Source organism: Vanellus vanellus (assembly GCF_965231255.1).
Source record: "Vanellus vanellus genome assembly, chromosome: 17".
Lineage (NCBI taxonomy): Eukaryota > Metazoa > Chordata > Aves > Charadriiformes > Charadriidae > Vanellus > Vanellus vanellus.
In genome coordinates this window covers 471,085-487,972 of record NC_138922.1, presented here as the reverse complement: position 1 = coordinate 487,972, position 16,888 = coordinate 471,085, and the positions used below count along the sequence as shown (strand labels likewise).

Here is a 16,888-nt window from a genome sequence, read left to right as displayed (position 1 = left end):
GGACGAGGGGCAATGGGCACAAGTTAGAACACAGGAAGTTCCGTTCAAATACACGGAAACACTTCTTTACGGTGAGGGTAACAGAGCACTGGCACAGGCTGCCCAGGGAGGTGGTGGAGTCCCCTTCTCTGGAGATTTTCAAGACCCGCCTGGATGCAGTCCTGAGTAATGTTCTCTGGGCAATCCTGCTTTAGCAGGGGAGTTGGACTAGATGATCTCTAGAGGTCCCTTCCAACTCTGATAATTCTGTGATTCTGTGATTCTGTGATTTCCAAGAGAAATGAAACTTGTGTCTATTCATACCAGAGGATGGCTCGTGCCCTTTGCAGAACTCATGGGAGTCTGAAGCAGCTAGGCTGGAGAACAGGCAGAGGTGCAACACTGGGACTGTGGAGGCCAGCGGTAGCCCAGTTTTCAGTGCCAGACATAGATTAAACCCGAACTGTGTGGCAAATACACTCTGCAGCACACCCCATCGAACTGGCCAGCAGTGTGACCAGACACCCTCTCTACACACGTGCCAAAACTTTCTTCTGAATTCAGGAGGTGGAAGGGCATGATGGGTACCCATGTCTCATCTATACATAAAGTCCGAACGTGGTAAAAAAGAGTACTTGGACAAGGGGTGTGGAAGTGCTCTAGGGACAAGTATTTCAGGGTGGAAATGCACCCAGCCCACTGGCTGCTCTGCACTGCTCTGCCTCCCGTGGGGATGTGTAAGTATACATGTTCCTCCCTGTCACACCTAAGGGCAACCAGGGAGAAGCACTTCAAAGCTCCTGTAGCAACTGTCATCTGTGTATTACTACGAGGGATAAAAACACATTTTCTAATGGCCATATGAGCAAGATCAGATCTGTAGCAGGTTAAAACCAGGACACCTGAATAGCGCTCCATCATTGGAGCTGTTCTGAGATTACCATAAGAAATGCCTGGACCCTAGGTGAGCATATCCAGAGGGTCTCCTGCGGTACATCCTCACTACTGCTCACTTGCATGCAAGTCCTCTCATCTTCTCCACTGATAGCTAGCATCCAGCAGCTGAGGTTCTGTTTTCATTTTTTGACTTCTACACAGGTTGTTAGTGTTTACCTACTCACTTTTAAAAGTCATCTGAAGGTTATATTTGAACAAGCTCTGTGTTCCCTCTCTAGATTTAACACTACCCAGGATTAGGTCAGTGCAGGAGACCCACATTAGAGTTTCCTCATATTATAATTACACTAATAAATTGTGGCACTAGGTGGTAAAGACAGAATGCAGAGCTGAAGTTTGAATTTCTGAGTTACTGTTCAGAGTTTTTACTAGAACAATGTAAATCAGGCTAGCTGAACGCTAGCCACAGCTGCCCACCCTCATTCACTCTCAACTTTACTCCAGCAAAAATCACTGAATATAACACTTCATTTGAAGGAAGGTCCAGATAATCTATTTGCTCCCCTTTTATTTTCTTTCTTTTTTCACAGTATGACAGATCTAACCAATAAATGCTCATGGAATATATTTCTCCTGTTAGAGAAGAGACTCTCCTAAGTGCAGTCTTACATGGCAAACTGATTAAAAAGTTTGTGGCACCAGCATTGATAGGGCACAGGCAGAAAATTGGCTCAATGAAAAAAATCTCAGACTGCAGTTGTCAACCAGAAGATATCAATAGACAGAGCTTTTTCTGAAGTCTCCAGAGACTGATTCATAGTCCAATACAAGGTCTATTTAGTCAAAGATGACAACTGTGCTATGACATTTATGCCAGTTAAATTTTATAATGGTCATAAAGCTGTAAAGTTTGTATATATTGAAGAGGTGTCAGTGTTACTCCCAAGTGAACTCAACTGCCTTGAGTTGGTGGTTTCACAGGTCTCAAAATACTTTTGAATACAGCCATATGCAGACTACTCCTGGGAATAGGAACATAGATAAATGTTTAATCCTTAGAAGGTCTTCCCTCCCTCCTTCCTTCCCACTGATCCTGTTCTCAGACTTGCGGGGCAGTTGATAATACTGTCCAGAAGCAGTGTCAATGCACAGAGGCTTCAAGTAGAGTTCACGAGTGCTATATCCTTGTGAAAATACAGTAACACAAAGCTGAAGGAAAAAATGACTCCTGGCTCAATCTACAGTCTGCTTTTCAGGCTGTGAGATTTGATCCGCCTTTTTAGTCCAGATACCTGCTTGGTCTTTCACTCTGCTGCTGGCCAGCTTTTCAAGCAGAGATCTTCCTAACAGTCTAAAGCAGGCGTTTATCCTGTTTATTTGAGTTTCAAGCTGGCACTTGCCTAGCCCTGTGCTTCTCCAACCCTGACATCTTCTGGGTAGAGAGTTGTCCTAAAAATCAGAATGATTTTCATTAAAAGATACACATGTGACTTCAGTGTCTGAGCTGTGGTATCACTCTCCCTTAGGGCATGTGTTGTCAAATGAAACAATGATTTGCTAACGCTCTTGCTCCTTCACTTTCTTTGCATCACTTATTTGCATTATCAAACAGCCAGAAAAAGCAACATTATAACATGTCAATGTGGGAAATGTTTCTTAGATGAAGGAAAAAAGTGTGATTTCACAGAGAGAACAGATGGTTGGATAAAATGAGGATAATTCAGCTTTTTCTCTACTGCTTCACCTAACTTGGGCAAGATTTCTATTATGTGTTCATGGAGGCAGACTGGACAGTGCCCAGAAGCCCATCAATAGCAAAGTCATGTAACTTACGACTCATTTGTCACCGGTAGGACTTTGAACAGATGCAATCACCTTCCCAGTGGTCTTGGAAAGTGCTGTAATGCTGTGAAATGCTCTAGTTTAGCAACTGGTTTTATCGCCTTAAGAATTTCTTTATAATAAGATTCACAACTGTATTCAATTTAATCAGTGTTTAGTATAACAGGAGCAATTGGAACCACAAGATATTTCTTAGCTGAGAAATGGAGAAGTTCCATTAGTCTGACTCCACCTGCTGATCAGGGTAAATATGCATATTTTGTTTGTATAAATAAAACTTTTCTGATTGCATACTGGGGTACTTCCAATGCTTGTGTGTTCTGTGTATCTTTACTCCTGTGATTCATGGGGCAAACTGTAATTTATTGTCCCACCTCATATTTCTTTCAGAAGACATTACTGCCAAACAACACTGTCCTACATCTCTCCTTAATCTCTCCTGCCACATGATTGCTGGTCATGCCCATCTCTCTGCCTTCTCTCTTAATAACTTAGCTGCTACAATTTTTTGAGAGGAATGAAGAATGGAATGGTAAATACAGGCAGGTGTTTCACCAGGCAGATGTATACATAGTTTGTAAAATGTTGTTTCTGGAATAATTGATAGCGTAGTCCTGGAGGATGTCAGATTCTGTCCCAACTGCAGACAGACGGCAGAGAGCCTCAGCAGCGTTTTCTCTCAGTTTTCTCTCTTTAGTCTTTTCTATTACAGCGTTCAGTAGCAGTTACTGGTGTGAAGGGACGAGAAAAGTTGCCAAACCTTTCTGTACAGGACAGAGCAAAGGGGATCACTGCATCCGCTTTAATAGCCCTGATGCCAACAACAGCAATGCTGTGCAGTATATTTGGGAGACAGGAGATGACAAGTTCGTTGACCGAAAGTTTCATGCTGGAATTTGGTACTCCTGTGAAGAAATTATAAATGAAGAAGGTGAGTAAAATCATGTAAATTTACTTAAGAAAGTAATCAGAGTTCTTCTTATTTATTTTGTTTCACCCTCCTCTTTGCTTCAATATCATGTATGTATTTTAAAGGAAAAAGTATCCTTAAAAAGTTGCTGTTCTCTGGGAAGGAGAATCTTAGAGGGTACTACATAATCAATTCCTTAAAAAATCCTAATAAATTCTGCAAAGAGCTTTAGAGGGACAGGTTGTATTACAGATGAAGATTTTTATTTTATTCTTCCAATAAGAGCAGTATGTTAGGTTACTTTAATTGGAAAGTGTTTTATTTTTCTGATGGTTTTGGTCCCTTAGGCAAAATTGAACATATTTACCTTAAATGGTTGCTTATGATTGCCTATGGCAACATAAAAAGCACAATGTCATTTATTTTTTCTTTTAAAAATCATTTGAGCAATTAAATCTGTGAGATCTACATTATTTCATGGATTTCCTCTTAAGCACAGATATTTCTACTTTCTTACTGCGTTCTCACCTTTCATAAATCAGAAGATTATTTCAACCTGCTAAAATATAATTTGGAGACTTGCTAGTCATGAGTGGTGGTATTTAATTGAGTTTCACTCTGCATAAGTCAGTAGAATGAAATAAGCTTGCCATTAAAGAAAGCTTCTAGTTAATTTTGGATCTTTGTATAGGGGAATTGCTTAGCTGGTTCAAAAAATAGAGCATTTATTGTAAATCCAGATCAATACTAAGTTTTCCCATTTACTGTCCTGATCAGTTTACAAATGACAACTAGAACAAAACTTCAGAGAAATCAAATAATCTGTGCTATAAAATGCAAATATTTTTGCAGTCACCTGTTCTGAAAGTCCAGTTCTACCAGAAGGTCTTGTAAACTATGCAGTTTTAAGGGGGTAAATGTCAAAGATTGGAGGAAAATACATCTCCAAAACACATCTTTCGGGTGGTGATTGCTGTGGATACTGGGGTTTTGATTTGTGCATCTGCTATGGTGGTTCTTGTTTTCCAACTTGCTGCAGTTAGTAGCTTAAAAAAACCCACCCTATATTTTCAGAGCAGAGCAGAATTAATTCCAAGAGCTTTGTTCACAGCATCTGTGGGGGGGTCAGGAGGTCACATGGGTTTGAAAATCAAAGCTTAAAGAAAGAAATTGAAATCAAGCTTAGAGGAAATTTGTGTAAGCAGCAGCCTTGTCTAAAGGAGAGCAGGTCTTCCTTTACAGGGAAGACAGTATACAGGCTGCCAGTCTTCCAAAGGAATTGATCATTTCCCCATTCTGGCTTTCACAGCTACAAGCTTCTGGAAATCGATTCATAGCCTTTCTCTAAGTCTCCCAGACTCTGATTCTGCCTTGAAAAAGTCTGGAAGGACTCTCTCACTAAGTCCCAGGAGTAGGTCAACGCACCAGGGACTGTGTGTGTACAAGCATATATCAAAAATAGTTTTTCCTGATCATCTCTGTGCTTTTATGATAGATTTTGCATTACCCGTTTTCTATTAATCTATTTCTTTAGATCATTGCAGATCACAAAATAATGCTGAATTTTATTTTAAATAAATTTTATTTTTTTAGGTGAGAAATGTAGAAGCTTCATCAGTCTGACTCCATCTGCTGATCGAGGTAAACATGCATATTTTGTTTATATAAATAAAAATTTCCTGATCACATTTACCAATGTAAATATTGTATATTTTGATATGAAAAATGCTTGCTTTAATCCCATACAGTTGTTTGTCCTTTATTTAGTTTTTCAACTTACAAATTAAGTACACATGACTTAAAATATGAAACTATGTCTTTTGAAAGCCCTCCATTTGAATATGAATGTTTTTTTAAAATTACTTTGAATATGGATACTGGAAGTCAAGATTTGTAAGTTTTTGTCCCTTCTCTCCTCATATTCACAGTCAGGAATTTTGTGGCTTGTACCACGCGGCCTGGACAGGGCAGAGGGATAGGCAGTGTGTGAACCAGGGCAGGCAGTATGCTGAGAAGACTCGGGGGGGACGTGTTGTAGACCAAACCAATCTTGATGGCAGTCTGAATCCCCTCCCTGTACCTTACACAGAGCTGTAAGGAAGCATTTCCATTCTCCTGAAAGCAGAGTGTTGTCCTCTTTTTTTCAAAGAACAGTTCATATTCCTACAAAATATGCCTGCAGATGCTGTTAAGAGCCCCCCTGTCCAACATAAACCCCGTCACTGATGTGATTAGACCAATCACTTTGCAAGTGGCTGATCCAGAAAAAAACCCTCTTCCTTCTTCCCCAGGGGTTTGAAATTGCCTGTCCAGGATACTGGGACTGAAGTACTTTCCTGAATATGCAATTTCAGCCCCTTGGGGAAGAAGGAAGACTCAGTATCTGAAGGCTAGTCATACTTCCCTCTATTGCAGCTTGTCACGGTGCACAAATAATTCAAGACTTTTATAGCGTGAGAAAAAAATGAGACGTGGTTCTTAGTCACGCAGACATAGTCCTCAGCAAGGAGGGGTGGATTATGGGCCCTGCCCTGAGAGCTCTTCACACATGAGATCGCTGATGGACATAGCGCTGAAACTAACTCTGTGAACAGCATCAGCAAGTGCCACAGGCACCTGCAGGCCAGAGCAAGACGCCTAAGACAGCATCTAGGCAACTGATCACCGCACTGAGAAGCTGTCCCTGCGCAGTGAAATCCTGTGCGGAAATAGACTCCTGCCCTTCACAGAAGAGCGAGCTTGTGTTTTGCACATGCATATGATTCCTGTGTGCACAAAACTCAGGATGCATCAGGCTCACCTCTCCTGAATTTGTCATTCCTAGGCATCATACAAAGGGATTACCACAGTTGTTCAGTGCATACGTAATGATGGCTCACTTACCAAAAATATTAAGATGCAAGCTGTAGTAGCTGGAGCAGTCAATACTGTCGGGCAACGTAACATCCGGAGTTCCTGAACAAAATCAGATTTTTTTTTACTGAGACAAAGATTTGCTGGAGAAATAAGCCTTGCCCAGAAAACCCTGACATATAGCCAGGCCCAAAAATTCAATGTCTAAATGGCCTTTGAATCAAAGAAGTCCCACAGACACTGTCAAAGCCTGCAGTAGCGGTTATTTACCACACAAACGTTGTTTACTGCCATATCTAGTGTTTAGTAATCAATTAAATGTCTTAGCAATGCTTCTATTTTTAAGTTGTGATTGTTAATATATAGTTTCACATGAAATCATTATTTAAATATACAGCCACATGTCTCAGGACAGACTTCTTTGTTTTTAATAAGGTTTGGGAAGGTTGTTGGCCAGTTCTGGCTATAATCTGGACACAAGACCTCCTGCTCCTGACTGTGGGACATTAGCATGCCAATAGTAGAAGAGCAGGCAGAGAAACTTTAATGGGAAGATTATCTTCTTGTGTAAGATGTAATTAACAGATACCCAGAAAGACATGAATTAGCAGATAACCAGAGAAATGAATCTCAGTGAAACCTAGAGAGTGTCTGGCCTCGTGAAGGTTTCTCTGTCCAAAAAATCAAGATTGTGCTTGGTGGCAAATTAAACTCATGGGGAAAATTTTATTTAATGGCTAGACCCTCAGGCCATGTGGCTGTGTGGGTGGCCTTGCAGTTTGTTAGCTGGATAACATGGTCTGCTGTTTCTCTCTGGACTCAGCAACCTTGATGTCAACAACTAGATAATAGGATAGTAATTATTTTTATATTAGCTTTGGTTCATGGTAATTTTAGGGTAGCTACTAAGCATAAAACCATACTGCCCCACCTTGTACTGTAAGTTTCTTAAGTGTATATCAGGAATGTGCAAGTACTGTTCTACTAAATGGCCAAATCATTAGACAAAATTATAATTTAGGGTGTCCATTGACCTTGAATTCTTCCTATAGATGTTATAACAGCATCCTCACTGTCTTTGAGCTTTTGTTTAATGTTGTGTAAACAATATAAATGAAGAAGAAAGAAATGGTGAAAATACTAAATGACTGCTTATAATACCAGTGCTATTGATTTGGTTTTCCAGGGGTTTTATGGCTGTCTATCGTAGCAGAGCTTCTGTACATCATTTTGCTTCTGACTGGAGCCATTCTTATGTCAGTAGAAATGTGCTACTACAGTACCGTCATTGATGGGCTAAAGATCAACGCCTTTTCTGCAGTAGTCACCGTATTAGCAGGTACAGTTAAGGATATCGGTTAATTACATCCAGAAAATGCAACTTTGATAGACTTCCACCTGAAAATCAATAACAGTGTCCAAGTTTAAAAACTATTACAATACCTATGGAAACACTAACAATACCAGATGAGGCAACATTTTATAAAAAATATTATTTTCAATGAATTTTCTTAATAAATTATTTTTATAACTTATATTTATAGTTTTAACTATTTTTAACTTCATTATTTCATAATTTTTCATTTCACTGTCAGGTTGGTTGTCAAAGCTAAAAAAGTAACATGTTGTTCAAAATAACTTGATTTTTTTTTTTATTTCCAACATGTTAAGTATAAAATTATCAATAGCCAAATTAAAATTATTATTTCAAGAGGGAATAAAATGTAATTGGATAATTGCTAGTAGAGAATCATCATTAAAATTGTCTTTCATTTTCTGCATATTACTTCTTAATCCAGTGCTATTTAATCATGGGATCCCAGGCAAATTCAGTTTGGAAGAAACTTCAGAGGGTCCCTAGTCCTATCTGAGGAATCTGATATGAATTCAGTGTTGACTGTGTGTTGAGCAGGAGGAGGTTGGACCAGAGACTTCTGAAGGTGTCTTAAAGCCTGAAGTACTCTGTGATTCTGTGTATATTATAGAATTGTTACTGAGGAATGTTGCACTAAAAGCAGCAATTATCAGTAACATGAACAATGTTTCATAGAGTTATTAGTTTTAGAGACAGAAGAAATCATACTGTTTATTTACTACAATGTCTTGTGGAACACATGCCACTATGCTTCATATGGTCAGGATTGTTTCAAGTTCAAAGTGATTTATGCTTGGCAAAAGCATATCTTTTAGAATAACATCTAATTGCAAGTCAAACACCTGGCAGATGGCAAGGAATTAATCTCAAACTTATCTTTCTCTGTGAAAATTTTTGGGCTTTGATCCCAATCCTAATGTTTCTTGATTTAATGTTCATGCATTTGTGATTGTTGTGCCTTTCTTAATGAATTAAAGACTTCTTATTTTACTTTTTTTTTTTATCTTAAACATAATCACACAATTAATTCATTTGCCAATCTCATTTTTGTTGGCTAAATAAATCAAGTTTATTAAATGTTTGACTGTGATAATGGGGAAGAAATAATTTCTTCTTTTCTGCAGAAGCCTTCGCATAGTTGAAGATAACTATTATGTCTTTCCTTCATCTTCTCCAAAAGAAATGATTGAGAAACATGCCATATGACTTCACATGTATTTCTAAGACCTCTCATCACTCTTCCTGCTTTAGTCTTTCTCTTGCCCAGTTTTTGCACAATCTTGCTAGAGGTTAGTGCTAAATGTGGACACAGGGCCAAACCTCCAAGGACTTTAACAACCACACTTTATATTCCAGATGTTGACTTCTGAAACACTTTTTTGCTTAATTTTATGGAAGTCTAAAACTTCTAGGGACCCATCACTCTGCCCTGAGTCAAGCCCAACTCTCCCAAAACTTTCCTGACAGATATTTGCCTAGCCCCATCTTAAAAAAGATCCTAAAATCCAAAAAACCACCACCATAAAAAAAAATAAAAATAAATAGTGCTCCCTCTTTAGTACTAAAGTTTCTGTCACCTTCTTAGGAAATGTAATCCAATTCATACCATTGTAAAAATTTTCTTCATGTCTAATCTAAAGCCCCAGCTGCTGCATTTTTTTTACAGCATTTCTTTTATGATACCCATCTGCAACAGAGAGCAGATGATTCCGTCCTTTTTGCAGTAACTTTTACACATTTGAAGGTTGCTGTCTCAGCTCCCTGTAGTCCAGAGAGCAGTCCCTAAACTTTGCTGCCTGTGAATTCTGAGAACCTGCTGGAATATCTCCTTCCTTCTGAAAGACTTTCCTAAAAGGTGTCCAACTAGTTAAAAATCTCTGTTATCAACAGTTCTACTAATTGCTCAAAAAAAGGCCCATTTCTCCTGTATGTCACCAAACCTCATGATCCACTGTCATGTCTATTTCCAAAGAAAGAGTATGGAGCTTTATTCAACACTTTGGGCAGTTTTGTCTACTGTTGGCAACTTTTCCCTCTCCCAATATTAGTAAATATTCACTTTTATTAATATTCTTTTTTGTTTTGGTATGTGCAGTATTACAGAGGCTTACAGAGCAAGCAGCAAGCTTTTCCTGCACATCCTGTTTACTTCTGCTAGTAAAATTTCTTGAAATATTAAAAAGTTGAAGAGCATATCTCTTTGCTGTTAAACTTATGTATATACAAACTCTGTAGATATAAACTAAATCTGGTTGTCCTCATCTGTAATGAAGATGCAATTTCTTGTACAAACATGATCTCGATTCTAGCAGAAAAATGCAAATTAAAATTCAGCTACTGGAAACAGTAGTTGAATAATTCTGGCTATACTGAAAACACACAATTAAAAAAAACTGTTTCAGTATTTAACCATTGAAAAAATCCCCACGTTAAAGCTAGTGTTTGATTTCTCTGTTCCCTTAGTCTATAGCTCAGACTGAATAAAATTCTAAAATGCATGTTCTAACTTGTGCAAAACATGGTGACTTAAAAGAAGAATCAGTGTGAAATTTTCCAACCATACGTATGTAGGTTCATAATGTCCCACATGCAGCTGTTGACTCCACAGAAATTATTTTTCTAATTTGTGTTTCCTCTTAAATACATGTGCATTGCTTGCTAGCTGCACTTGCTATGAAATACACATTATTGATACCACTATCCTGTTGCCCTCAGTGGGCTTTGATGAAAATGAACGTTGGCAGGCACCCATATATGATTATGCTTGCCTTTTATATCTAGATTAGACAAATTTTCACCATTTCTCAGGCACCAAACTGCCCTGATGCCACTGCTGAAATGTTGAGCCTGAGTCAGAATTTAATTTTTGTACAAAAGCTAAGAGGAGAGCTCCAGCACAGGAGCTCATGTTCACACTCCAGTTATATGCATTTCTAAGCAGCCAGATTGAAGGATTCTGGACAGGCATTTGTGTCTGTCACTCAAAAATGGCTATGACATACCACCTCTCTGGTGACAGATGGACAATTGGTCTCTGTTCTCTAATAGCCACATCTACAGTCAAACAATTTTCTCCAAACAGTTTATTAAGGAATGTGCTATCAGGGTGTCAGCTAACTACCGAAGGCTGTGTTTCACAGCATGAAGCCTCTTGTCTCTATGCTCCACACAAGGGTTCTCCTAATTGCCTGTTGATGGTGTTTCAGGCAATACCAGTATTTTAAGGAAGACCATTTTCCAATGACTACTGAAGCCAGGTCATTGGATTGAACAGTGGCTGACAGATAGAGCTCAGAGGGTTGTGGTTAGCGGTGCAGAGTCCAGTTGGAGGTCGTAACAAGTGGTGTTTCTCAGGGGTCCAGTCCTGTTCAATATTGTTCATCAATGACTTGGATGAAGGGATAGAGTGTACCATCAGCAAGTTTGCTGATGACATGAAATTGGGAGGGGTGGCTGACACACCGGAAGGCTGTGTCGCGATACAGCATGACCTGGACAGGCTGGAGAGTTGGGCGGAGAGGAATCTTATGAAATTCAATAAGGGCAAGTGTAGGGTGCTGCACCTGGGGAGGAATAACCCCATGCACTGGTACAGGTTAGGGGCTGACCTGCTAGACAGCAGCTCTGTGGAAAGAGACCTGGGAGTCCTGGGGGACAACAGGGTGCCCATGAGCCAGCAATGTGCCCTGGTGGCCAAGAAGGCCAATGGTCTCAAGAAGAGTGTGGCCGGCAGGTTGAAGGAGATTATTCTCCCTCTCTACTCTGCCCTGGTGAGGCCACATCTGGAGTATTGTGTCCAGTTCTGGGCTCCCCAGGTCAAGAAGGACAGGGAACTGCTGCAGAGGGTCCAGCAAAGGGCTACAAAGATGATTAGGGGATTGGAGCATCTTTCTTACGAGGAAAGGCTGAGGGACTTGGGGCTTTTTAGTCTGGAGAAAAGAAAACTGAGGGGGAATCTTATCAATACTTAATTAAAGGGAGGGTGCCAGGTAGATGGGAACAGTCTTTTTTCAGTGATAGAACAAGAAGTAACAGGCACAAACTTGAACATAGGAAGTTTCATTTGAGGGTGGCAGAGCACTGGCACAGGCTGCCCAGTGGGGTTGTGGAGTCTCCCACACTGGAGACATTCCAAACCCGCCTGGACACCATCCTGTGCAACTGCTGTAGGTAACCCTGCTCTGGCAGGGGGGATGGACTAGATGATCTCCAGAGGTCCCTTCCAACACTGATCATTCTGCGGTTCTGTGATTCTATGATTGTTAGCCCTGGCTTGTTATGCCTGAGGACATGTGTCCTAGACTAAGAGATACTGTGTGCTAGCTAGCTAGTTTTGTAAGAACTCGTGAAACAGACATACTTTAGGAACACCTAAAAAATTGGCTCTTGTAATTTTGGTGGAGGAACATCTGCTCTGAGAAGCTGATGCGTTTTAGACAGTGGGATACCAGTCGATACTGCAAGGGTATGTATGCATTTGGAAATGAAGCTGGAAAGAAAAGAATAGATGGTCACAGGGAAGCTCACTACAGGAAGACAAAATGCTAAGGGAAAACAGGTACTCTTAGGATTAGGCAGCAGCCTAGTAACACTTTTGAAAATTAAATGATTAAATCTAAGCCCCTTTCATAATCTGGGTTTCCGTGCTTTTGAATGGCCATTAAGTGTTTGTTCATTTTTTCATTCACCTATATAACATTGATAAATCTGGCTGCATTCAAGGCACTGGTAAGGGGCATATGACTGTATGCCTTTGAAAAATCTTTGCACTGAACTATAGGGTGGGAAACACATCCTGTGTAATGCAACTGAGTGATACTTTGTTGTAATGGCCAATCTCTGCTCAGGGTTTTATTACTAAGAGGTTTTCAGAGAATGGGAACCAACCAACCTGTTTCCTTTTAAAATCTATTGGCTGCATGTCCCATTGCTCCCCTAGATCACTCTAGCATACAGAGCAGGTATCAAGGGAGTGTTTTAGTGATTGTATTGGCAAATATATGGCACATAAATGCATTTAGATTATAAAGTCAAGTATTTTTCAGTGACTGATATAATTCAGATACTTCATAAAATATTCTTCACGACTCAAGGGACAACTGCAAAAAGTTGACAAAGAGGAATGTCCTCGATTTACATTTTCTAATGTTCTTATGATGTTATACTTTTCAGGTCTTCTGGGCATGGTTGCTCACATGATGTACACAACTGTATTTCAAATGACTGTAAATCTTGGTCCTGAAGACTGGAGACCTCACACATGGGATTATGGCTGGTCCTATTGGTACCTATTGGTTTATATTTAGTTCTTCCATTACATTTCAGTCACTTCACCCTATGTTCAATGAATGTATATCTAATTTATAAGGAATGGGTCTACCTTACTTCACTCCTGGGAATGCAGTTTAGTAACCAGCTGTTTTTCTCCAAATTCAGTTGTATTACATTACTGCATAGAATGTATAAGCTTGGGAGTTGTGCATTTGCCATCTTTTAGACCTCCAACTGCTCTGCATGAAGCAGAGGTTCTTCTCCATACACATCAGACCCAGATTTAGCACCTTCATCTCCCAGGACAACCGCCTTGTGTAAATTGTTTAAAACTCTGCCAGCCTTAGCCATTTGGGCTAATTTTTTCCTTATCAGATATATGCTTCAGGTTATTGTATCTAGAATTTCAGTCAAGATGGTTCAAATTTTTGAAAACAGGCTTAGGTAAAAATACATTATTTTGGCCTTGTAAATAATTGCAACATATCCTCTGAGAAGACCTAATGAATTGATTAAGAAAGAGTGCTGTTTGGATGATTTTTGCTATAGCAATGTGTCTTTGAAAATCCATCAAATCTGATCAATAGCAAGCGTTTGAATGCTGGAAACTGCTGCTATTTCCCCAGCTGTGACTGAGAAAAAGAATAGGAACTCCTCCCAGCTGTCTCCCTTGGTTTCCTTCCTCTTATCTACTTTCATATATAAAAATGTTGTCTCTCTTCTGATAACCTACATTTGCATCTCCCTTCCTGTTGTACGAACCCTCATCTTCAGCCTCCCTTAGCTGTCATTGAATGTATGTGAGAAAGTCATCTGATGGTGAGAGAGGAAGGGTGCTGAAGCTATTTGTCTTTTACAAGAGAAAAGAGAACAGACACCAGAAAAGGGGGCATTAATGCTTATAACTAACACTCCCTTTCTAATTAGCTCAGCACCCAACTGCGGCCAACAATGTCACCAAGACCATGACAGGGGCATAGGCAGACAGAAGCACAGGCAAAGACTTTCCTACTTTTTCCTTGGGACTCATAGCCATCTGCTTAGTAGTCAAAGAGAACACAGCATTGGGCCCATGGCAGTGGCTTTTCATCCCAATCACCAGACCTAGTAGAGCAGCTATTCCTGCAAGAACTGCTGAGCCTCTGTCATGGATCTTCTACCTGCCACAGTTCCCCCTCTATCCTCACATCCAGCTGCTGTGGCCAGGGTTTTTCTTCCACCTGCCCCAGGAGGCATGAAGACCTTTATTCCTCCTTTACAGTGCTGGAATTGTTAATGATAGGTAGACTCACTCTGTGGTATCCCTTCAATAAATCCCTCCGTATTTCTTTTTTCTCTTCTTCAGGAGCTTTCCTGGAAGTTGAAAGACGTTTTTATTATTGGTGAATCTCTCACTCTCCTTGTGCTTCTCAGATTGAGGCATCTTCACATCCAGAGAAAACTCTTTCTCTCTAAAGACCTGCCCTGTACTAAATTCCCATAACACACCTCATAAGGGGGACTCCATGCAGTAAAAGGAAAACCCATAGTCCAGCTGAGCTTCTATTGGCATTCTCTTATGCAGATGAATGACTGGTTGCTTTAGTTTGCTTCCTTGTTGAGTCGACATGTTTGATTTCCCCTTTTGTTGTTTGTCTCTGGGCAGAATTTAAATTGAATGCTCTCCTTGAAGCTGAATTTCCACTGCAGCCTAACTGCCCTTTATTCTCTGGCTCTCTCAGTGATAAGACTTTGCTCACTTCCTTTGTCAGTTCTCTCTAGTTGGGTGCGGGACTCCCCATTTTTTCCGATTTTTTTATGGAAAAGAAAAATTTCTGGCAAAACCTTTGAAGTATCGCACTGATATCCTTCTCATATTGTCAAAGAAAACTATTTATTTCTGTCCTTTGTTTTTTCTCTTTTAACACAGTATTGGTCTACAAGAGAATCTGCTCATAAAAGACTAATTTCTTGCAGTCTTTGCTAAGAGGCCTTTATAGAACCTTACCTGAAATCAGATTCTTACTCTTTTGTCATTAAGTCCTTCAAAGGGCTTCAACAGATGCATTAGGAAAAGCACCTTCAACAAAAGTTGTGCTTCATAATATCAGTTCTATCAATTTGCCTACTAATGCAACTGTGCTTCAGTTATTCAGCCAAAAATGCCTACTACATGAGTCAGGACTACTGCAGACCTGTCACTTCTTCTCTGCCATGGTTAGCTTAATCCACAGGTTACATACCACCGTAGGTAGGCCTGCTGTACTGTTCTTGCTCCGTTGGCATGGGGAGGTAAATCTGTCTGCTTCTGGCGATTTTCTCCTATTCTTGCTATCTCTTTGTTATAAAACCTCTTCTGTGGCTCCCCACATTTGAGAGTTAGTCAGGGTGTAGTTTGACTGACTTTAGGAGTGAAGATAGTTTAAGCTGCTCCCCTTCGTCCTGCTTCTAGGAGCCCTTCAAATCTACGTGCCATACTCCACCACCCTCAAATTCTGTCAACACATCTGGCTGTCCGATCGCCCTGGGAAACAATCCTGGCAAAAAATAATGCTAAAAAAAAAAAAAAAAGAGGAGTTATTGAGTTATTCAAAAACCTAAATAAGTTTGCTGAACTACAGCAAGGATGTGGGAACATCCCTCTCTGAGGGAGAGGAGACATAAACAGGAACTTCTTAAATGGATTTCTCCACAAAAGTACACTTTTTGTTAGATAATCGTCACCTTGACATGTTAAGAAAGGCTCTGATGAGTAAGTTCCTCCACTGTGAACACCAATTCATTCCATTGTGACCATATTTTTATGTGCTGCTTTTACATCTCCAGCATGCATTGCCCACAGAGTAATCTGGAAGTTTCACACATTTTTAGCAAATTGTACCTCAACATCATTTTTTAGTTCTGTCTTCTTGTGGTTTTACTTTTAAAATTTAAGAGTTCATATAATTTTCTGTCTGTTTAGTCATGAACTGTATTTTCTCAGGAATGCATTTCAGTGCTCTAAGCCTGCTTTAGTCATCTATTTAATTGTGCCTGCTCTTTTATTTTTAACCCTTTTGGATAACTGGCACACATTTTTCTCAGTGTCACCCGTGAGATTTGTAGTCTCAGTAACTGCATCTTTTCATATTTTATGCATCTTCATCTTTTTATAGTTCCTCTTTCTGATATTAAGCTCTAAGTAGAGTAAACAGAGAAATTGGAGGTATGCTTTCATTAAACAGGAATGTTAAATGTGAATATTATAGCCAATATGTACAGGTCAACTACCTAAGTCAGGTACATGGATGGTCATTAACCAAGAATCTTTCTTCCTCCCTCACCTTGCTCCTCTTTTCCTAATATACACCAATGCAATCACATGCATGAGTATTTTCAAAAATAAAATTGAAGGACTTGGATATGAAAATGTTCTGCTAATTTCTGATAAACCTTTTTGTTTATAGCCTCGCATGGTCTTCCTTCGCTTGCTGTATGGCTGCAGCTGTCACCACTATTAACAAATATACAAAAACAATTTTGGAATTCAAGCACAAAAGAAAAACGCTGGGAAGGAGTTTAAAGATTAAGTACAAGTTTCCTGATCATACAGCTCCAGAGAAAGCTTGCAATGTGTATGTGAACTCTTTTCACAACAGCACAGAGGACCCTGCACACCCAATAAAAGGCTTGCGTCACCTGGCCACTATTTCAGTTCTGTAAATTTGAACTGTATCTCAAGGTATCCTGTAAATCATAATACTAGATCAGAATGAAATTATTAATTAATAAAAATGTATATT

General features: G+C 39.7%; 1 protein-coding gene across 1 annotated transcript; it reads left to right on the top strand.

Moving 5' to 3' along the window:
* Positions 1-1,216: 1,216 nt before the first annotated feature.
* GSG1L2 (GSG1 like 2) lies at positions 1,217-16,808 on the top strand (the record flags this gene model as incomplete). The annotated part of the gene is made up of 5 exons (XM_082492029.1): positions 1,217-3,649; positions 5,222-5,269; positions 7,668-7,820; positions 13,029-13,140; positions 16,553-16,808. Exons 1-5 carry the CDS (start codon positions 3,340-3,342, stop codon positions 16,806-16,808), a joined length of 879 nt encoding a protein of 292 aa, XP_082348155.1. The 5' UTR covers positions 1,217-3,339.
* Positions 16,809-16,888: the final 80 nt, after the last annotated feature.